This window comes from Triturus cristatus, chromosome 1_2 (assembly GCF_964204655.1).
Source record: "Triturus cristatus chromosome 1_2, aTriCri1.1, whole genome shotgun sequence".
Classification (NCBI taxonomy): Eukaryota; Metazoa; Chordata; class Amphibia; order Caudata; family Salamandridae; genus Triturus; species Triturus cristatus.
Window position 1 is genome coordinate 989,715,873 of NC_140580.1, and position 23,804 is coordinate 989,739,676.

Genomic DNA, 23,804 nt, shown 5'->3' on the forward strand with positions numbered 1-23,804 from the left:
TTGTGATCTCATGCCACTCACAATCTACAAGACTCCTGAACCTCAGCCCCATTCCGTAAACTGTCTTTCCCCATGTAATGTATAGGCAAGGTTGAACGTCTGTTGTCAAGCAGTCCTATGAAGTGAACATTTGATTAGGGACTTATTTTGCACTCACCATATCCCAAATATAATTGGCCAACCAATAGATGACTGGGTTACAGCCACTGACGAATTGCAGGTGCTTGGCCTTGGTAGACTTCTCAGCAACCAGAAATACTACAAAGCTTGCTGGCACGAAGGACATTGCTACGATGATGAAGATGGCGATCACCACATCTGTGCCTTGCAACCTGAAGGAAAGACGATGACAAGGAATCATACTGTGCTTTCATGGAATTTATTTCACTGCCTTCGTAGAATTTAATTCCATTGCACAGGCATGGAAGCTGAAAGCCCCTTCCTCATCCACCCCTAGTTCGTGCAAGGGTTAACCACTGATGGAGAAAGCAGAAAAATGAGCATCAAAGGCTGAATGGAGCATGCATGACAACAGGAAGGAAGGTTTACGTGGCCCCTAGACTCCACTCATTCTCCAGTCTTAGAGGAATCCCACCAGAAAGGCAGAGTATGGAATGACCATGGAATTTAATTTATTTCTAAAGCCACCGTCCCACCAGAGACAGAGCTTAAAGTGCTCCCAGTGCCTCACTTATAACATAATATTGGATTTGTAAAGCGCATGCTCACTTCTCAACTATATGTTGCTCATTTTATTGACAATAGAAGGCTGACCACACAATCACATCAATTTTCTCTACATCACGGCAGCATGTAACTAAACTAGGATGTAATTCAGATAAAACAGAAGCACAGACCTTAATCAGTACTAAAAGAATAAAGCACAGAGCTAAGAAGTAGACAGAAACCAAAGGTCAGTCTACTGTATCCTCCCAACCATCTGCCAGCCGAAGTAGAAGGATTTTGCAACAGTCAACATTGTAGTTCCTCACACTAGTACTCTGTTGCACCTCCATTTGCTCGAAGTGTAAGCATTTTAAGATTAAAAGATGGCCGAACATTCCAGTTTATGCAGTGGAGTAATCTTTGCATTGAAGTATACAGCGAGGGGTAATATAAAAGAATGTATTTTTACATTTATAGAACTTACAATTAATGAACAAGTTACTTACCTTCGATAACTATGTATCTGTAAGAAACATTAGTAGTGATAGATTCCTTACCTTAGAATATCTCCAGGCGTCAGCCTGGATCCGGAAAGTTTTCTCTTCAGCAGTACCCCTGCACGTCGGTAAGTGGTGCGTACGGCTCTGCATCCGTCGCCTGCATCGTAATCACCGGGAGTACTTAGACACCTCCCACACACGCTGACGTCAGTTCTGTACACAACTTTCCGCGCCAGGAACGCAGAGCCATGCAAGATACTGACCACTGGTGCCTTGAAACTTGGGCTCTGAAAGGGATGATCTTAACCCTAGAAATCAGTTCGCAGAACGGGGAGGATGGGTGGGGCGGTAAGGAATCTATCACTACTAATGTTTCTTACAGATACATCGTTACCGAAGGTAATTAACTTGTTCATCTGAAAGAAACAAGTAGTGATAGATTCCTTACCTTAGAATAGATACCCCAGCAATACCAACCCCGGTGGTGGGTCTGCGAAACAAGATCACACCAGGAAGTCAGGGAGAACAGAACGGCCAAAAAAGCAGTCTCTCCGGACTTGGCTGTCCACGTCAACGTGTGCAATGATGCCCACGTGGCTGCCTGACAGTTGTCTTGCAGGGGGGCACCCCGTCCCAATGCAGTAGTTGCTGCAGTTGCTAGAGTGGAATGAGCGCGCAGCCTCGCCGGAGGCTCTTTTTTAGCCAAAGACAACCCAGCGGGAGATAGTCCTCTTGTGCACCGTACGACCTTTCTTGGTGACAACAAAAAGTGGATTATCCACCCGGAACTGTTGTGTGCGGTGGAGGTAAAATGAAAGTGCACGTTTTGGGTCCAGACGGTGGAGCCTTTCTTCCTCTCTGGAAGGATGCGGAGGAGGGAAGAAAGTGGGCAAGGTAACAGTCTACCCAATATGAAAGGCCGTGACAACTTTTGGCAAAAAGGAAGGCCGAGGCCTGAGCACAACCTTGTCCGGATGAATGAAAAGGAAAGGAGGTTGACAAGAAAGAGCCTGGAGCTCACTCACTCGCCAAGCGGAGGCGATAGCAACCAGGAAGGCAGTCAAAAGACGAAGAGGGCAGTTGTGAAGCAGCTCAAAAGGAGCGCACATCAGATAGGTCAAAACCAGATTCAAGTCCCACTGTGGCATCACAAACGGAATAGGAGGGAAAAGGTGTGTAATGCCTTTGAGAAATCTATTTACAACAGGGGACTTGAAAAGAGGGCTGATCAGGTAGTCTGAGAAAGGCTGAAATGGCAGAAAGATAGCCTTTGATAGTGCCCAGAGCAGAGCCCTGCCGGGCCAAAGAAAGAAGGAACAGAAGGACCTCGGAAAGAGGGGCAGGAAGGGGATCCACAGCCTTTGCTGTGCACCATGCCACAAATTTGTTCCACCTGCAGGCGTATACCACTTTAGTGGAGGGACACCTAGCTGCCAGAATCACATCACAGACTTCAGGAGACAAGTCAGAGGGAATCAACTGCCGCCGCTCAATCTCCACGCAAGGAGGTGGAGACTGGACAGGTTCGGGTGCAGGACCGTCCCCTGTTGCTGCGACAGAAGATCCTCCTGAAGAGGCATCGGGGAATCAACGCTCTGGCTAGAAGTGGTATAGGCGGAAAGGCTTACAATACACCGCAACTCCACTCGTGACAAAAGGCGTCTCCAAGCGAGTGCTGACTTGGAAATTCCAACGTGCAGAACTGAATACATTGCGCGTTCTCTTCGGTAGCGAATAGATCTAACCAAGGTTCTCCCCACTGTTGAAAGAGACCTTGCGCCACCTTCGAGTGAAGATGCCATTCGTGATCCATCATGCACCTGCAGCTGAGCTCGTCCGCCCTGGCGTTCAACGAACCTGCCAGGTGTTGAACCACCAGGGAAATGCCCTGATGTTCCAGCCATGTCCAGAGGCGCAGAGCCCACCTTCAACAGCCAGTCGTCGAGATAGGGGAAGACTGAAACCCCTGATCTGCGCAGATGAGCTGCGACCATCGCCATCACTTTCGTGAACACCTGAGGGGCGCTGGTAAGGCCAAAAGGGAGCACGGTGAACTGAAAGTGCTTGTGGCCAACCGTGAACGGCAGGTAACGCCGGTGGGCCGGGAATATGAAAGTAGGCGTCCTGCAAGTCTAACGCAACCATCCAGTCTTGCAGGTCTAGGGCAGACAAGACCTGAGCCAATGTGAGTATCTTGAACTTCTCCTTTCGGAGGAAGCCGTTGACATTCCGAAGGTCTAAGATAGGACGCAGGCCGTTGTCCTTCTTTGGAACCACGAAGTAGTGGGAATAACAGCCACAACCTACTTCGGGCATCGGAACGCGCTCGATGGCCCCCTTGGCCAAGAGGGCTGCCACTTCCTGCTGGAGAAGTGCCAAGTGATCCCCCGACATGCGGTGGTACTGAGGTGGCATAGCTGGAGGGGTAGTCTTGAAGGTGAGGGAGTAGCCCCTTCGGACAATTTGCAGCACCCACTGGTCCGATGTGATGGTGCGCCAGTGGGGGGAGATGATGGTGAATCCGTCCGCCCACTGGCGTTTGTTGGCCTGAAAGGACGGACTAGGAAGATTTTGCATTGGGTGCCGCGGGGGTGGACTGACCCGCCCGCTGGCCCCCTGAACCGCCTTGATGGTTCCCACGTCCGCGCTGAGGTTGTTGCTGTGCCGGCCTGTGGCTCTGTGAACATAGTGGGGTGCCCCTTTCGCGGCCACGAAAGGAGCGAAAGGCAGAAGGCGGAGGAGGCAGAGTGGCCGACAGGCCCAAGGACTTGGCCGTAGGCCGGAGTCCTTAAAGCACTCCAGTGCACTATCTGCCTTATTGCCAAAAAGTCAAATGCCATCAAAGGGCATGTCCATCAGGGTATTCTGGATATCCCTCGAAAAGCCAGTTGTTCTCAGCCAGGCGTGGCGCCTAAGCGCCACCGTCGTGGAAATCACCCTGCCCTGCGAGTCGGCGGTGTCAAGCTCACAACGAATGGTGAACTTAGCTGCGTCTCGCCCAGCAGCAACAGTTTGGGTGAGTACTGTATGGATCTCCTCGGGACAGCTAGGCAGCACCTGTGCAACTGTGTCCCACAGAGAGTGGGAGTAACGACCCAAGAGGCATGCAGTGTTCACCGACCGCAGCCCTAAGCTGGCAGATGAAAACAGCTTCTTGCCAAGCTGCTCCAGCTTCTTGGATTCCCTATCCGGAGGTGCGAAAGGGAAGACGCTTGGGGACGCAGAGGCCTGGACAACCAAGCTCTCAGGAGTAGGAAGTTGAGAGAGGAAGAGGGGGTCACCCGGAGCTGGGCGATGGCATCGGGCCTCGTTCCTGTCCACAGGAGCTCCTGTGTTGGGCCTGGACCAGGTGCCCAAAAGAAAGTCAGAGTGCGTCATTAAAGGGCAGCAAGGGCTCCGAAGAGGTTGCTGCCGGTTGGAGCACTTCTGTCAGGATGTTCGTCCTGATGGCCACTGTGGGAGGTCGATGTGGAGGGCCTCGGCCGCCCTACGCAACACCACAGCGTAACCTGCTCCCTCCTCCGTAGCGACGGAAGGAGGAGACAGCATGACAGGGTCCGTCGAGGTGTCAAGACCACTGGCTTCCCCCAAATCCTCTGCCCAGTCCGGATCATAAGCACAGTCCTGTGCGAGAGTGTCCTCAGACCCCTCCCAGTCCTCCCATTCTTCCGAAGTCTGTAGAACAGGCTGAAAATACAGAGGACGGACATAGGGAACAAATCCCATCGGCGCCGAAACCGGCGTCGGTCGATGTCAATCCGGCTCAGTGTCCGGTTCAGGGCTAAAACTGGGGACGACGTCGTCCCGAGAAGCGGGCGACGTCGGAAGCGGTGCCGATGGGGTCGACGTCGGTGGAGGAGTGACAAAGTCAACCGGCGTCGACCGGGGTCCGATCTTGGATCCCATGGGGGCCTGCGGCGCCGAGGCCGCAGACCGCGGCGATGGAACAACAGGACCCCAGTCGGGCCCCCGGGCCCGGAGGCGCACCGGCAGGGCCAGACAGCCCAAAGAGTCTGGCCATGGCAGCAAGAAACTCTTGCACCTGGGCAGGCATCGCCGCCAAACCCGGGAAGGGCGGGTAGGCCGGTGGCGACTACTACGACGACGACACAGGCTCTGACGGAGCCGCGGGGGTGGCAACGCCTGCGCACACAGTTGCGCGACGGGCGAGGGAAAGCCGAAGAGCGACAACGCTTTTTCGACTTCTTTTTGGAATGCTTCAACTTACCTGACCGAGTGCGAAGACTTCGATCCAGAAGAATGATGGTGACGACTCCACGACCGGTCCTTTGACCTCCCACGGGACCGGGACCTTGAACGGCGCGGAGCCTACTGCGGGACTTCCAGCAACTTTCGGGACCGCTCCCGCAAAGTTTTCGGCGCTATGGCCCGGCAGTCGCGCCCCAGGCAGTAGACACAGACTCGGTGTGGGTCCGTCACCGACATCATGCGGTGACAGTCGCCACAGTTCCTAAACCCGGGCATCCCTGCGGCACCAGGAGTCGATCGACTCCAGAAAAATAGGAGACAAAAAGCCTCAAAAACGAAATGAGTGGGGGTACTAGTTCTTCCCGGACCTGCGCCTGCTGGCACAGAAAAAGAAAGAACTGATGTCAGCGCACGTGGGCGGCATCTAAGAACTGGCCGCGATATCATCCTGGCGATCACGACGATGGACGCGGAGCCGCACGACGACACCTACCGACGCGCAGGGGTACTGCTGACGAGAAAACTTTCCGGATCCAGTCTGACGCCTGGGGATATTCTAAGGTAAGGAATCTATTACTACATGTTTCTTTCAGATACACCATGTTACAAAGAACAATAATTGTATTGCAGTATAGTTTTCATAATATATATATACTATATTCAACAAATGCCCTGGAGCTTCGGGAGGGCACTCGGCAGCAATCCAGCCATCCGCCTTTCTCCTCTGCATTCCAGCATGCCATTGACTGCACTATGCAAAACCTACTAAAGGAACAGGAAATAAACTTGCATGCAAAAAAGTAAACATAAAAGAAAGCCTTTCCTGTGCAAGTTCTTGTGAGCCTCTGAGGAAGATGCTACGGCATTAAAACACGTCAGGTTAAGAATAAACAATCTGGAATGCAGAGGAGCGTTAAAGGGGAAAGCCAGATGGCTGGATTGCTGCAGAGTGCCCTCCCGGAGATCCAGGGCATTTGTTGAATAATTTATATATACACACACACAAACTTTCCATCTCGCTATTACTAGTATGAAGGAAAATCCCTTAAGCAGGCCTTTTTCTCTATATTTGGCTGTATGTTAACTCCCTGAGTCTATAGTGGTCTAGTGTGTGGAGGATCTTACAGTCAATGCATCATATCCAAACTCTTCGCTGTCTTATCATCCATCCTAGCCGCTCTCAAGTGGGACTTCTCTGGGAAAGTACTTTCCATCGCATTTTTTCCCATGCTTCTTTGATAAGGCAATATTAGTGGCTCCAGTGAATAGCTATCTAGCGTTTTGCCAACCCTGTTCCCAAGACTGCAAATATATATGTAGAGTCTTACCTTTCTTAGGTATAGGGACAATGCCCAGTAAGCACTGCTTGCTTGATACCTCCAACTCAATGCCCTTGTTGGGCGCAGCCTCTTTATCACTCTATCCTAATCACTCTCTTATGCCACAGAACCAGGCCATGTGTATAAACAAGGCTTCTGTTACATCACATCTTGGGCAGGAAGATGATATCTTGGGTCTCTTGGGATAAAGATTGTTAAGTTTTAATGGGGTTAAGTGCAGGCAAAGTAGAATGTTGAAGTGCAGAAATTTAAACCTTGCATTACTTGAAATGCCACCCACCAGATCACAAGCCATTTTCCATTCCCCATCCACAAGTAGTTCCTGGAAGTCTTTCTCTTATCGTTGCCTAGCTATCAAAGGCGTTGCTTTCCTGTCGGCTTTCAGGACACTCTATGGTTGTGATGCCATCCTATGCCCCAATCCCAGTTCTAATAAGGTCTCAAGCGTGCATGAGGGACTGGATGTTTTCATGAACTCCGTTCAAATCTCCCTAGTGGTCACTGTTAGCTTAGCATATAGAATGAACTGCCACGGTCTAACCCCGAATACCCCCTGTGCCCCAGAAAAGGAAACAAAGGTATCTTTAGGATATTAATCCCTTAGGGATCTAGTCAGCCGCTACGAACCAACAAGGACCCTCCGGTCGGAGGGTGCCGGGCTGCTGACAGTCCCCAGGATAAGGAAGGCTAGAATGGGTGGACGATCTTTTGCGTTCCAAGCAGCTCAACAATGGAACCAACTTCCTCCTGCTCTGAGACTGGAGAGCAGTGAAGCGCTGTGCAGGGCCAAGCTTAAAACACATCTATACACTGTGTAGGTCACAGGCTCTCATGGTGATCGCTGGTAGCTTTAGCGCGGGGACACGCCGAGATGGCGTTACTGAGCGCTCTATAAGCTCTAAAATAATAATAGGGTGTGCCCAGAAAAGGAGACCAAGATCTCTTTAGGATATAAATCCCATAGGGTGAGGCACGCCTTTTCGCAGACTGTCAACATATCATGAAATATAGGCTTAGATTGGGGTACAGATCCCGTTTCCAGGCCTTTGAGGAGAGGGGTAATCGGAGGACTCTCGGTCGGAGCCTTCCAAGCCTTTCCTGTCTGACTGCACATTATAAGAACAATTAGGAGGACTATATCTGCCACTCATGAGTAATACTACCAGAGAAACATCCGTCAGGGATCTGTTCAGGAGCCTCCTCTCCCAGCTACCTTCTTCTGAACATCATTTGGCGGTGTGTTGAAGCGGAGGTGCTATGTAAAAAGGTTCTAAGCCGAGTAGACCTAGAGAACCCTCCATCCAGTCCAATTTCAGTGTTCCTAAAGAGACCTGGCATATTTTTGCCACCCAGACCAGGAATATCCTGAGCCTGTCAAGCTGCTTAATTGTTGATCGTGTAATGGAATACATGGAATTTTGAACTACATACAAGCAACAGCAGTTCTATACACAATAGAACGAGGCAGAGAAAAATAATCCATGAATAAAACAGTTTCACACATTTGCACACTAGCAATCTCTCTATCAGAGTCCAAGACCACCAGAACAACAATGATACTGTGACTGCTTATGGTGTTAGACCTAGGAAGTGCATTGGATACATACAAGTAGTCGAGAGACAGGCTGGCGCTGGTCTTGTTCATTGGGTGATTGGTGACAGTGATCCCTGGAAGAGAAATCTGCATGAAGATCTCTTTGGACTGGAAGTAACTGATGCTCAAGGAATATCAAATGCAATTACAATCGGCCAAATTTTAGGGTTTCCACTAGACAAGCTCTTTGCCTCATGGCTTTGGTGCATTCTATATTTCTATGTAACGGTCTGGCTAATTGAGGACATTGTAACAGTGAACAAGATGAATCTCCCGCAATACACCAATGTCCTAACCCGCTACACCCATGCTATTGCAAACATGTTAGTGGCCAAGAATGCAGGAATGAAGAATGTTTATTCGCAGGTATGACTATTTCAAGGAATATGATCCCTCGGCATATTTATTTTGGGAGAGAAGTTTACTATCACTAGCGTAACACCTGAGGGTGGAGAATAAAGATCAGCATGAGGGCGCGCTGCCAAGGAAGACGGAGTCCCCCGTCATGTAACGGCAGAAGCTCCAGCAGATTAGCTTGCAATAATTTAGGAGAGGTTAGTGGAGTTTCACTCCAGAATTGCAAGAGCTGGATGCGATTCACATTGACATCAGTTAGCAGAGATGAGTCTGGTACCAGCCGTGGAATGGCAGTGGTTGTAGCCGGACGCTAATGAGGTATATACACCAGCTGAACTTCAACTTGGAGGAGCCTGTGTTATACCAATACAAGGACCGTAAAGCCAATTCAGTTATCAATAAATCTATAAAACGCCATGCCGATGTAGTATGGCCTCCCGTAAACTATGTCCAAAAACTGCCTTATAAACAGTGAACTTCCAGTCACAAAACCAGGCGGAAAGTGCGCAAATGTCTCACCATAGGCAGCAGGGTTGCCCCGACTCTTGGGCAGGTTAGCGCGCAGGATGGCGTTATTCAAGGTGTTCAGGTATGTAGGCATACTGTGGTAGCCCTTATTGTTGTAGAAGATCTGGAATCATAGAGAAGGATTAGGGAGGGGAAAAAAAGGAGGAGGGGAGGATGAAAGCATACATGATGAAGAAAAAAAGAAGAGTACGTTGAAAGAAAAGCATAGGTAGTCAGAAGGGTATAAAAGAGAAGGAAAGAGGAGGAAAGTGAAACATCAGTCAAGAGAAAAGATAAACAATCCAGAAACAACAATTGGGAACAACAGTGTACAAGGGAAAAAAAGAAAAGAACATACATATTACATAAAGAGGGAAAGATGGAAGAGTGAGGTGGGGACACAGTAAACATAGCTTATGTCAATATATCTGCAACTCATTTCTGAGAGTAATCTTCCTCACCAGGTGGAGCGCCCTCCACTGAATCTAGGTACCATGTCCAGCACCGCAGATATTATTTGTGGAAACGTCTATATTTTTTTAAGAAAAAAAAAATCTTGCTCGTTCAGTTTTGCAGGGGAAAGAGTCACAAACCAGCCGAAAGTGTTCACAGACACTGGCATTAGGGCACAGAACAGTTCAGAATTTTCTTCCAGCATTACGCGTGTCAAAAATTATATGTTTATATCTTCAAAAAGGTCCTTTCCTCCCAAAGGCGCATAACCCATCAAGAGGCAGGAATAACAATGAGGTATTATACTATAAGCGAGTGGTTCAAATCACAAGCACACAAAAGTACATAGTTCATTAGTCGACTCTGGGACCATCGCCACCCTATTTAACGCCATACACTCATCTACAATTGCTTCATGTGATTTGATTCATCACATTTGATCCCTCCCTGTTATGTACAAGATATATATTCAATTGTTAATCTGTAGTTAACCAGAAATTCCCCCTCAATGGAGCCCTTGGGTGTAGATGCTAGAGCGTGCCATTACAGCTTAGTACTATTTGTCATGTCGTGGAAACATTTCTCACCTTAATCCCTGGAGAAGGAATATACAATGCAGCCATTTTGTTAGTACCAGTAAACCTTAGCATCAATGGGATATGATAAAAGCAGGATTGGCCTGAATATTAGAGGGCCCCACTTTTCAGGGGCGTCCTCAATTTATTTAGCCAGTGTTTTGGGGGATGCTGGAATAAGACACTACCCAATGTTTTTAAAACAGTACTAACTGTCTGCCCTACCTGAGCAGTCCTTCTGACGGCAATCTTCCGAACCACTGGAGGAGCCTTCACTCCAAACGATGCTGGGATGGATCGCTGGACATTACCAAAAGTCAGAGCCCCATATCTGTAAAGGAGATACATTATAGCATCATGAAATATCCAAACTCCTGCTTCCCCACATACATAGCACACACTCATCGCTGGTTACCTTTGAATTTTTATCTCACTCTGATAAACATAGGCAGACCAGATGCTACCATAAAAATGAGTAATAGTAGTGACCAATTTATTTGGGGGGTGTCACTCACACATAATGGCTATATTGAACTGCAAAAAATATAATTTTTACCAAATAGGGGATGGAGTTGGCCTAACGGCTAGGGCGGGTGACCTTGAATCTGGGGAACTGGGTTCGAGTCTCGGCAATGACGCTGAACATCCTGTGATTCTGGGCAAATCACTTAATCACCCCGTGCCTAACAAAAAAATGAATGTGTGTCCTCATGTAACGTAACTGGTGATATGTAAAGCCCTCTGATACCTCATTCGGGTCAAGTTCACGCTATATAAAACTCTGCCAAAAAAAAAAAAGATTCACACACAGTCATAATAAAAACTACTGGGTAGTGTGTGAAAATGCAAAACAAAATAAAGTAGAAAAATAACATTAGACATATGTTATGAGGAATGCGGATGTGGATAACATCTATAAATGATCTCAACACTGAATCAAATCCCCAAGATTCAAAGGCAAACTCAGGGAAGAAATAACTATGTACCTTCTGAAACGAAACGTGTTCTATGGACACTGTGCTCCCTCTGTAGAATATGCATCTCCCCAAAGCTCTGGAAACATTACATGCTGTCACTGCTGTGGGCCACTACTACTGTTCAAGGGTACAGCATGACACCAACATCACCTTATTACACATTTGTGCATATATTGCATACCCTCACCTGACAGCATTAGTTCCCTGTGCTCTCTAGACCAGCGGACAACTTAAGAAGTAACTTACCTGCATGTATCTACCCCTATACAGTACAACCAGCTAACCTAGCAACGTGTCACGTTTTCTTCTAAATAATACTATTACCGCTGAGGAATCTTGATCTTTGAACAATTGGTTAATAGTACTTTGGATGAAGGAACCTCCGATTACCAAAATGAAGACGAAAAATATGGTGAACCACCATTTGGTCAAACAAAACCTCTGCAACCTTCTGAGGGAAAGACTTTGCTTTGCAAATGTCCTGCAGAGGTACAATCCTTAAGAATACAGCAGTGTCTACTCTGCCTGGGGTAAAATGCACAATTGTGTTTTCAGGGAAAGTCTGGTTGACTGCCTCATACCGTTCTGTGATTACTGTCAACTGTGCATCCTAAAAATCCATCACAAAAGGAGTGAGAGCTTTTTCTGTGTTCAGCCGATTGCCGTTGGAATTAATTCCCCTTATCACTGAAAATTACAGGAAGACCATTTATACTTCAGAAGCAGGCTAAAGATAATTTGGTTTCCAAAATTCTGCAGATAAAATGGTCTCTTTCCCTAGCACCAAGAAGCCAGGTTGTGGCGCTTTGGATGGGTAGAACATAACAGAAAGTAACATTGTCTGTTTAATTATAGTCATGGCCTTAGAAGCACTGTATTTGGCAATAATCAGCTGTCTAGCCACCCTATGCTTGTTACACCTCCAAATATAGTGTTTGAGAGACTAATCTGTGCAGTCTCTGCCTTGGATGGAGGCACTTGAGGAAAGGACTCTGGAACCAGTATGGATTGGTTCTGATCAAAATTTGTTACCATTGAGAGAAGAAAATCTCACTTTACCATTCAGAACATTTGGCCAATTGGAAACAAAATGTACGCCAAATCTACTGACAAAGGTTGCTGCGGACTCTCCTTTCTAGGATGGCGTAGTTGCCATAAAAAAGTTCTTCCCATGATAACTGCACAAAGTCTCGATTGAGCCTCAACAAATAGTTTAGGTCCCACCGAGCTGTGTATTTGGTGCCAGTGGAAATCGGTTCACCAATTCCTTCAAACACTAAGATAGCATATGAGTCTCAAAGAATGAAGAATCATTAGACTTCCTCTAACAGATGAAAAGTAGAGTCAAATAACTCCTCGTGGTAGATGCTGGCAGACAGATCTTCCCAAGAAACATGCATAAAATCATTTGGCACCACAGCCTGTGTGCAGTCTGGTACGGCCATGTCGACTTGGTAAGTGTATCCACTTGCCAGGCCGTAACCGTCCCTTTTTTTTACATGTCAGTCACCCCTAAGGTAGGCCCAAGGTACCCCTGTGGGCAGGGTCCAGTGTATGTGAAAGGGAGGGCATGCTCTGGTGTGTGTGGCATGTCCTTTAGTGAATTACAACCAATTTCGTTTTTCACTATTGCAAGGCTACCTGTTCCCACAGGACAGAATGGGGAGTTAGATTATAACATCTTATAAACATAACTACCCCTGGGAACAAGGTAGGAAAATAAAGTTTAGTATGCCTGAACTCAGAATGTTAAAATGCATCTTTTAGAGAAGGCGATTTTTACATTCTGTGTTTGAAAATACCACTTTTAAAAAGAGGGTATTTTCTTGCTTAGCCATCCAGTGTGCCTCTGCTAGGTTTGTGTATTGCATGTCTGGCTTTTGGATGACAGGGGCTAGGGAGGAACAGTGGCTCCAGAGAGCCTGATGAGTCAGGGCTGAATAGACCTGGGCTGCATTTAGAGTAGGGTGAGGAGATTTCCTTTCACCTGAATGGGCCTGGTCTGCCAATGACAATGCTGTCTCCACCTCCTGCCAGGAAGCTGCATCAGAGAGGACAGAACCGGTTTTGACTAAGCACAGGGATTCTCCACCACCAGAGAACAAAGGATTTTGTGATATAAATATTGGGGCCCAGAACTTTTGATCATTTCTAGGAATCAAGAGAAACGTTTGCCAAGGAGACCAGCCGGAGAAGCTGAGGAGGAATATTGTCCCTGTGCTGTTTGCTGTCTGGGGTTAGCCTGTAGTGGCTACTTGCTGCCAAGAAAAGGACTCTGTTGTTTGCGGTGTCCCCTGCTTGAAGAAGATCTCCAAGGGCTTGAATTGAGCTTGCTTCATGTTCTGAAGTCTCAGGGACACAAAGACTTCACCACCAGCTCCCCTTAACTTCCTTGCTGGGAGTTCTGACCTGCAAAGAGGTGCCTGCTGTTGTTTTGGACCTCTAAAGACTGTTTTCCACTGGGAGCTGGAAAAGTAACAACTTCGAGAAGCGAGACACATCTGCACCGGTTTACGACGCATCACAGAAGAAATCGTCGCAGCGTCTGCCGGCGGCTCGAGAAATCGCTGCACGTTGCATCGAATGCACTGATCTCCGAAGTCCGAGATCATCGCACCAATTTCGACGCAAGGCATGTAGTGCGGCTGCAGTGCGGCTGCAAGAGTTCACGGATCGTCGCATCGAGGCAGCAAGTTTGTTGCATCGTTGGGGGACGCAGTAAGAAACTGATGCATCATCTTCCCATGCAGTAAGGAACCAACGCATTACCATCCCTGAGTGTAAGGAACCGACGCATCACCTTCCCTGAGGCCCGTTTTGTTTGTTTGCGTGACGCATCCCAGGTACTTTGTGAGAAAAGTGTTGCATCTGCAATTTGCTTTGAACTGAACTGTTTACACCATCCGAGTCATGTTTTTATTACTGTATTGTGGATTTTTGTTGTTCGGTCTTGTTTGGTTTAAATAAAGGGTACTTATGTTTCTAAACTAGTGTGTCCATTTGCAGTGTTTTCACTGTATGTGTTCACAAATGATTTACACACTGCCTCCGAGATAAGCGGTCTGCTCGTGCCAAGCTACCAAGGGGGTGAGCAGGGATTATTTACCCTGACTAGAAGCAAGGGTCCCTATTTGGACAGGGGTATCTACCTCTGTCAACTAGAGACCCCCATTTCCAACAGTCTGGGAAAATGATGGCGTATGGAGGATGAACAGAAAAAGCCTACAGTTTGCTCATGAGATGCACAGAAGTTAACACAATGAGAAAGACTGTTTTAAGAGTCAGGAGACACAAGGCACAGCTGTGCATTGGCTCAAATAGAGAACATGAGGAGCTTGAAAACCAAATTTAAGTCCCGCTGTGGCACTGCACAAGTTTTGGGCAGATATATATGACCTAAATGTTTAAGAAAAAACATCACAATTGATTATTTGACCAAGAAATTTGGTGTGGCAAATGTAGAAAGGGCAGACTAATAACCTTTAGCAGCACCCATGGCAAGTCTTTGTTGGGCTAACAGTACAAAAGAAGCAAAACATTCCACAACTTTGCTTGCAATGATCTGATGGGTTGAATGACCGCAAGCAAAAAACATATCCCAGTGGCCTGCAAAAACAGATTCTGTAGATGGAGGCCTGGCTGCTAGGATGACACTACTTCGGGCCAGAGGTCAAAAGTGGTCAACTGTTGCCACTCAATTTCCATGCATGGACAGGTAGATTAAGCAGGCCCAGGGGAAGGACCCTTTCCTGCTGCTGCCACAGAAGGTCCTCCTGAAGTGGCATCCTGATCAGAGGACATATGCTCATAACCAGATTTTATGGGTACCACACCCTTGGCCCAACCCGGAGCCACAAGGATGACTGGAGCCCAGTCACCCTGATCTTCTTCGGGACTCAAGAGGGAGAGTCAGGAAGGCATATAGAAGTCCTAAACTCCACTATATGTGGTTTGCTTCTCCAAAAGGGCATTCTAGGGAATTCCAGCAAGCAAAAGTGTTGACAATAATGTGATGTTGAGTTGGATCTCTGCCGAAGACCAGAGCACCCTGATTTCCATCTCTCCCAAGTGTCCTACCCTCCCCAGGAGTAATGCATCTGTCACCATCATTAGCTCTGGCAGTGAAGAGAGAGGGGACTGCTGCTGGTCCAATTGCGGTTGTTCTGCCCTGATGGCATGTTTTTTGCAATCTCCTCAAAAACCTGGATGGAGTACTGTAGGAAGGTGGATATCTGACTATGGTTACCCCCAACTTTTTGCCTAGTGTCTAGCTGGTTTTTCGACTTAGTTGGCCTGAGATCCTGCCATTCAGGGTCTCAGGCTGTCTGCTCTCTCTTTAAAATGGACTCCATGTACCCTAGGTACATACACAATTGGTAAGGATCACCTTATTGGACCCTGTACAGTGTACCCTAGGTACCCAGGGCATAGGTGTACCCTAGACCTCCCAGGGGCTGCAGCATGTATTATGCCACCCCTGGCCTGGCCTTCCAATCAGACACAACTGGCTGATCACTCAGCTGGGGCAAGGTTGTGTAATCACCCCTTGCTTAGATATAGTATACCTATATCTACCCTTAAAATAGACACGTGTACCTATCAGCCACTCCTATGGCAGGCCTTAGCAATCCTGGAGGCAGAGTGCTTGGTAACAGGTGAGATGGTGCTCTAGCATGAGCTGAGCCTGTCTGCAGCTTTCGGAACCATGTCCTTATAGCTGTTCTATGATATAGCCTACCATATACTCTTAAAGTGCCTTATAATCTTAAACGGTTATGGTAACTATGGTTTGGCTTTATCAAAACATGTTGAGTAAGGTGTCTAACACTTTGGAATAATACCCCCATACCATTTCTGGTGATGAGGATATTATTCCCCCCTTCTAGAGGGAGAGACATATTAAAATCCTACTTTGCTGTTTAACTCTAATCAAAGCCTCAGCATCACAAAATGGATGCTGCTGCCACAGACACGAGTCTGACCTCCTGCTGCTGGGAGTGATCCCGGCAAGGGAGGCTTGGACAATAAGTTTCCTTCTTGGGGAGGTGCTAGCACCTCCCCAGACAGACTTTAGTGTATTGGGGCAGGGAGGGCTGAAAGGAATGAGACATGCCTGGGGCACACAAGGTGTCCGATGCATAGTCCAGTTCAAACCGGTGCTGGGGCACTCCAGCCCCAGACCTGGCGCAAAACTGGACAAAGGGAAGGGGGTGTAACCACCCCCCTCCCAGGTCCCACCCATAAGGCGTGACCCAGCAGGCAACCCAGCCCCCCAGATTAGTATAAGAGTGGTAGCTGGGCCCCAGGAGATTAGATTATCCTGAACCTGCAACTTGAACAGAAACTCTGGACCTTCGACATTCGACGAAAGAAGAAGACTGAAGAATCTCCCTTGTGGCCAAGGAGTGGCTACCCTGTGCAAACAGGCACCATCAAGAGACTTACCCTTTGCTTTCCTGAAGTTCTACGAGGGACCGACTGCAGAGCCCGACCAGAGCCTTGACTTCCAGACTTCTCCGACCCTGATCCACATCCACAGCCGAGCTGAGATCCGTGGAGGCGACGAGAGACGTGGGACCGGCTACCTGGGAAAAGTGGCGAGTATCTTCCAGCGCAGCTTCTGAGGCACCCTCGAAGTTGTGCACCGGGGATTGAGAAGCCCCAACCCCAAGCATCATCTGCACCGAAGATCAGCCCCCCCACACTCCACGAGTCCTGCGTGGGGCCCTTCTGCACTTTCCTGCTTGCCGCGTCTGTCCGGTCGCTTGCCCGTTGGCTAGCGGCCTTTGTGACGAAACACCTTTGAATCTTCACTGCTGGTTTGGCTCCTCCAGACTGGCTCCCGCTTCTTTGCAAAAGAGAAGCACCCCAGACCTTCCTGGTCTGCACCAGAAGCAAGTCCTCCGTTCTTCGTGGGTTCCGCTTGCCAAGGCTTGGTGAGTCCTAGTTCGACTTAGACGCCGCCGACAGCAAGAGCCTTCGTGGGACAGCTCGCCTCCTGGTCCTGGTCGTCCTCGACGTCTCCTGGTACCCGTGGCTGCTGCGACAAGCTTCACCTCTTCACCTGCAATCTTCACGACATCGCCTGGTTCCTTCCTGGTTCCACGTGGTCACTGGCTAGTGACCTTGACTCTGTCCCTTCTGCTTGCAGGTACCCTTCCTTCTTGATCCCGGCCTTGGGATCCACCGGACACTCTGCACTGACTGCCTGTCAGCAACTTTCCTTCAGGCTTCCATAGAAGTCCACGACGAAACCCGACGCAAGTTCACACCTATGCACCCGCAGCCCGTGTGCTAGGTAACTTGGGTACTTCGGTGCTCACAAGGGTAGTGACTATCCTAGGGTCTAGTTTCCGAGTCTAGACTTTCTAGCTATACCAGAAGTGTCCTAAAACTGCTATTTCAGAACTGTACTATTTCTATCGATTATACGCATTACGCGTGAGTGTTTCCACTCTGCACCTGAATCCCGTGGGCCTCCCACTTCATAACTGTTGGTAGTGTAGTGTAGCCCCAGCGATTCCCTAGGCCTAGGCCTATTCTATTTCCGTGACAGTGGTCCTTATACCACTTCTTTAGTATATGGTTTGCGTGGCCCCTAGGGCCTAACTGTATTACTTACCTGTGTGACTTAATGTATGCTTGAATAAGACTGTGTTGTACTTACCTCGAATCTCATAAAGAGTGCGGAGGGTTTGACTAGAATAAATACACTTTATTTTTTATATATATCTGTTGTGGTGTCCTTTCATTTGGTATTCAAGGGATTATATATGGTATCACAGCTGGCTTCACATGCCATTCAGAGTTTAGCCTAAGACTGCTCTTGTCCATGCTACCACTAGGATAGCTGGTCTATAAGGTTGACTTTACAACCAATCACCATAAGGGTTGTTTGGACTGATATAAAGTGTACACTAGAACTAGTGACATCATACATCAGACCAACTTCTCACAAGTACAACAGGTTTCAGTGGTGCTGCACCCACGGAGATGTCGAACCCCATTGCAAAGCCTACATTTGTCCTCTGGAGTAGTCACCAGCATGAGGCCAAGAAGTCTCAGAGACCTATGACTGAGGTAGAAATATCAAATACATAGTCAGAATGTCCTGAATTCGCTGAACAGCTTTCATGAACCGGAACCTTTACAAAGGAGTCATGTGTGACTTTGGAAAGTTGATCGAGAACCTAAAGAGGTTAGGTTTGCCGTTATCTGAAGCTGGTCTACAACTGGATGTTGCGAGCCCATCTTTGACATCCAGGTGCTGAGGTAGGGGAAGATTGGTATAACCGACCTCTGAAGATATAGTGTGACCACCGCCATCACTTTTGTGAACTCCAGAGAGGCACTGGTGAGGCTGAAGGGGAGAACAGAAAACTGAAAATGCTCTTGGCCCACCTTAAACTGTAGGTGCAAGCCAGATTACCACAGCAGAGGAGGCTTATGCTTCAGTGGAATGGCCAGGGGAACTCAACACAGTGTCAGGGAAGATGTCCAGCCCACTGTCCTCTAAAATGTCCATATATCAATTGTCATCATTGTAATAATGAGATGGTACATCCCCATCTTCTCGGCTATTGTCATCTAAACCATATTGACTGTGTCCTATGTCTAATCTGTGGGGGATGCGGCTTCGGTAGAGGGTGTGTCAGATTTAGCTCGGAGTCAGACAATAACAATTTGGTCCTCCTCTGGCGCTGATGGTGTCGACGTGACAGGCGTTGTGTATGGCAACTAGTTGGGCGTCAGCCCCAGATCCGAGGTGAACCCCGCAGTCAGGTCAGGAGGCACAGACAGCATAGAAAATGGATCTTCCAATGGTAATCTGACTGGTGGCTTCTACAGATCCTTTGGACCCTAAGGAATCCCAGAGGGAGCCAGAATTGGTGCTGAAAATATGCAACATGTCTTCTTCCTTGAAAGCCTCTACCTGTTGCAGCATCGCTGATGGACCCAGAAACTCAGGGTGCACTGGGATTAGCTCTAAAATGAGTTCCTCTGTAAGAGACCGGAACAGCAAGGCAAATTGACATCCCACGACTTCTCTGTTCAAAAGTGGCAAAAATTCAAAGAATACCGCTTCAACATCTTGTGTTTTTTTTCTTCAATTTAGCCTTACTTTACTACTTTTAAGTGTTAGGAAAATTATTCACAGGAACAGCTTGAGGACAGGACATCTAGATATCTATCTCCGCTGTCATCCCGGGGAACTAAGTCTATGTGGCCTATCACGATGTCACAAGCTGGCGAACGGGAGCAGTGGTGGAAACAATTCTCCTGATGCAGTCTGGAGTTATTAACAAGGTGAGAATATATAGTTAGAAATAGCCATAAGACATTAATCTGTGTTTAATTAATTTAAAAAGTATATTTAAAATGAAGTTTACCTTTTTTTTATCATAAGAGGCTTTTATGGTTTTGGGGTAGGGAGTATTATGAGGGAGTAGAGATTTTTTCATTTTTTGTTAGCATTCGGGGGTGGGTAAGTGGTTTATAGAGTTCATGAATGGGTAATATTTTGAGGTGTAAGGTGTTTTGCTAGGGTTTAGGAGGATGGTAGTAATTTGTGGGGTAAGGTTGTTTTGGGGGTTCAGGGTTGAGATTTGTGGGGTATCATTTTCTTATAAGGTTCAGGGATGGATTCAGTCTTGAGGGGTAAGGGGTTATTTAGAGTTCAGTGGTGGGTAGTGATTTGGGGGTAAGGTTGTTAGGGTTCTGGCGTGGGTAGTAAGGATCTTTTTAGGGTTCAGAGATGAACAGCTTTTTTGTGAGGTAAGGGATTTTTAGAATTTAAGGGTGGGTAGTAACTTGGGGATAAGTTTTTTTTTTTTTAAGGATTCAGTGATGGGTAGGGTTAATGTGGTAAGGATCTTTTAGTTCAAAAGTGGGAAGGATTTGGTGGATGGGATTTTTAGGATTCAGGTGACAGTAGTAATTTTGGGAGAATGTTTTTGAAAAGTTCCTAAAAAGGATATATTTGTAATAGTATAACACCATTTTAATTAATAATTATAAGTTACATATTTCAAACTGGTATTAACATTTTCACTATTAATTTAATTACATTTAAATTGATAGCTTACGTTACAATTATTTAACTTAATAGAATAATAAATTAAAAATTGCATTTTCAATATAATATTAATTCTTGAGTAATTAATGTGGAAAATAAAACTATAAAGTTTTATTAAATGCAGTCATGTTAAAGTATTAAATTACATTATTAATTAAAATGTATATGTAGTGTGCGAAGCACCTGTAGAAATTAATTTAAAAAGAAATTAATTTTTAAAAAACAGTAATTAAAGTAATTACATTCATGAATAAATATAAAAACACTTTACATTATGCAAAGTAAAGAGACTCCCGATGGAAAAGATTCTGATGTACAGGTCCTTCTGATGGAGTAGTTTCTTTTCTGTAACTCCAGTTCTGTAGTAGGGGTATCTCTGTTATAGTCATAATCTAGTCAATAGTCCCGCCCATGTGCGCGGACCCCGGAACAATAAAAATAATCTCTTAAGTTGTCAAGCCATGCAGACCTGCATCTACACTTAAGAGAGAATTTCAAAGACAGATAATGCAGCCTATATCCACAGGCTACACTGTCCAGTACTTCAACTAGAAAGAATTCCACCAACAACCACCAACAGCACTGCCTGCCCAGCTTTTTCCACAGAGACAAACCTGCCTCTTCCAGCAAAAGCCTCTGGAATGATAGAGAGGAAGGAATGTTATGTTATGTTATGTTATTTTTTATTTATAGAGCGCACAGATGCCACAGCCAAGCGGCGTCCCGGCGCTACAAAGGACGAGCAACATAACAGCCAATGTATCAGACCAGCCGAACCCCTAGACCAGAGGAAACAGGAATGTTTTTACAGCTTTCCTGAAAAGAAACAAGTCAGAGATAAATCGGATACTAACCGGCAATGTATTCCAAAGGCTAGCCGCCAAAACACTGAATGAGCGACCGCCCATTCTAGCTTTTTTAAAACGGGGGACTTTAGCTAGAAATTGTCCCGTTGAACGTAGTGTTCTGGCAGGAGTATAGTATGATATGGCCTGAGCTAGGATAGGAGGGGAAGACAACTTCAGAATTTTAAAAGCCAGACACAGTACTTTAAATTGTATCCTCTGCCTGACGGGCAACCAATGAAGATCGGAGATAGAACGCCTAACTGAGCAGAACTTTGGCAGCCCGATCAGCATTCGAGCAGCTGCATTTTGCACACGCTGAAGGCGTGTGAGCTCTGCTTGATTGGTGCCCAATAAAAGTGCACTGGCATAATCCAACCTAGAAAGGATCATGGCCTGCACTATGAGTTGCCTGGTGGCAGCGTCGAAGAATTTAAAAATAGGCCTGAGACTCTGAAGAACGCCAAAACAGGTACCCGCCACTTTCTTTGTGTGGGGGATGAATGAAAGATTAATGTCGAGCAGGATCCCCAGATTCTTCACCTGGGATACTGGCGTAGGAGTTTGGCCAAGCTCTGACGGCCACCAGTTATCTCCCCAGAGATGGATTTCTTTGCCCAGCACCAGTACTTCGGTTTTAGCTGCATTGAGTTGGAGACGATTATCGGTCATCCAACTTGCCACCTCTCTAAGAGCACTTTGAAAACTGGAGGCATTCAGCGCAGTGTTCCCATTCAGTGCGACCGCTGAGTGTCGTCGGCGTATGACACCATGGTTAGACCCCATTTGTTGGCAACCTCCGTCAGCGGTCTCACATACAGGTTAAACAGAGTCGGAATAAGCGCCGAACCCTGCGGAACTCCTTGGGAAATAGGGCGGGGAGAAGACTCAAAGGGGGGAGTGCACACTTTAAAAGTACGCTCGGCCAAAAATGAGCGGAACCAGTCCAAGGCAGTGCCATCGACTCCGGCTTCCCTCAATCTCTGGAGCAAAATCGAGTGGGAAACAGTATCGAAAGTGGCACTGAGATCCAAGAGGATCAGTGCCGTCATCTGTCCAGAGTCTAACAATCCTCGAAGATGCTCAACCATAGCCACCAAGGCTGTCTCAGTACTATGGCCTGCTCTGAAGCCATTCTGGGAGGGGTGGAGGATACCTATATTTAAGAGATGATCAGAAAGAATATTATTGACATGAGCCTCAGCGATCTTGGAGACCCAGGGAAGCAAAGAAATGGGCCGATAGTGTTCTGGTTTTACTGGATCTAATGTAGCCTTTTTCAGTATCGGCATCACCATAGCTTGCTTCCATTTTATAGGTACCGTCCCAGTATTAAGAGACAGCTTAATGAGATTGAGGAGAAACGGGAGGCAGAACTCCACGGATTCCCTAAATTGTGCAGGTCTGAGAGGGTCCATCGGAGAGCCCGATTTGACCTTCACCACCAGGGAATCAAATTCTTCCTGAGATGGTACAGGAAGCACTAATAATGAACTGGCGATGTCAAACATAGATTCTCCAGTGTTGATGGGAGTGGTAAGAGGGAGAAAGGATCTATAAATCGAGTCCACTTTTTCCACAAAGAAAGAGGCTAGTTCTTCGCAGTGAGCCTGAGAGCCATTCCCCTTTGCATCAGTTTTCCTGTTAGTTAGATCTTTAATAACCTTAAAGATTAGTTTGGTTGGATTTGCACAGTTCTTAAACTCTAAAGAGTAAAAAGAGGCGCGTGCTTTGCAGATAGCTCGATGGTATAGCTTAATGCTGGCTTGATAGGCCTGTTTAAGAGTAGGGTCATATGTCTTGCGCCAGGCTCTTTCTGCCCTTTTACAGGCGACCTTAAGGAGTCTGAGAGATTCATTGTACCATGGGCTAGAATGGCCAGGCCTGGTCTTACTCCAGCCTGCCGGTATTAAAGTATCTAGGGCCTGAGTCACCCAATTACAAAAATAATCATACCCAGAGGTAACATCAGTGGGAGGTTCTAATAGATGTTGTGATAAGAGCTGATGAAAGTTCTCCAGGTTCAAGTTTCTCCAAGGTCGTTTAAAAACGACAGGTGTAGTGTTTCTGAAAGGAGGGACAGTAGAAGTGATCCGAATATCAATCAGATAGTGATCTGTCCAGATTATCGGTTTGGGAGGCAGTGTTTTCGCGTTATCTATATTCGTCAGGAAGGGGTCCAAAGTATGACCCCCCTATATGAGTAGGACCGCTGTTGGACCTAGCGTCCTTTGGTAGCTTGGCTCAGGCTCACAGGCTTTCCTCCCAACACAGCGTCACGTGCTTGCATCACACCCAGCTCGCAATCTCAACGTTACTTCACTCAAAAAGGACACTACACCGATTAAATTTAAGGAATACTCCAAGTCTTTATCTTTTCCTAACAAACTTGGATTTCTGGTTTCTCACTTTGGAGTGTAGCGGTTAATTACATTACAGGTTGAACAGCTCCCTTTATTTAGGAATAAAACATGGCATAACAACTCAGAATACTTTTTCATCACAGTTCAAAGTTTAACATTTCGTATGTTTCAGGTAGAGCATTTCGCAACATTTCAAGTTAAACCATTTCAGTACGTTTCCCCAGGACATTCCCTTCGAGATAATTCTAACACAGCAGGTCTTTACACCCACTAAGTGGTCCCACCCGGCCGTCTGCGCTCTGAAAACCCCCCCCCCGGTTCCACAATGCAGGGTCACCCCTC

The 23,804-nt window shown here is 47.0% G+C and overlaps 1 protein-coding gene across 1 annotated transcript in view; it reads right to left on the reverse strand.

Moving 5' to 3' along the window:
- The window catches only part of ABCA2 (ATP binding cassette subfamily A member 2), a 569,797-nt gene that overhangs the window by 82,733 nt on the left and 463,260 nt on the right, over window positions 1-23,804 (reverse strand). The window contains exons 32-35 of the mRNA XM_085611149.1: window positions 10,427-10,532; window positions 9,186-9,297; window positions 8,323-8,383; window positions 158-332 (exon numbers count right to left, since the gene is read on the reverse strand). Coding sequence (XP_085467275.1) covers window positions 158-332; window positions 8,323-8,383; window positions 9,186-9,297; window positions 10,427-10,532 — 454 coding nt within the window. The remainder of the gene's footprint in view (window positions 1-157; window positions 333-8,322; window positions 8,384-9,185; window positions 9,298-10,426; window positions 10,533-23,804) is intronic.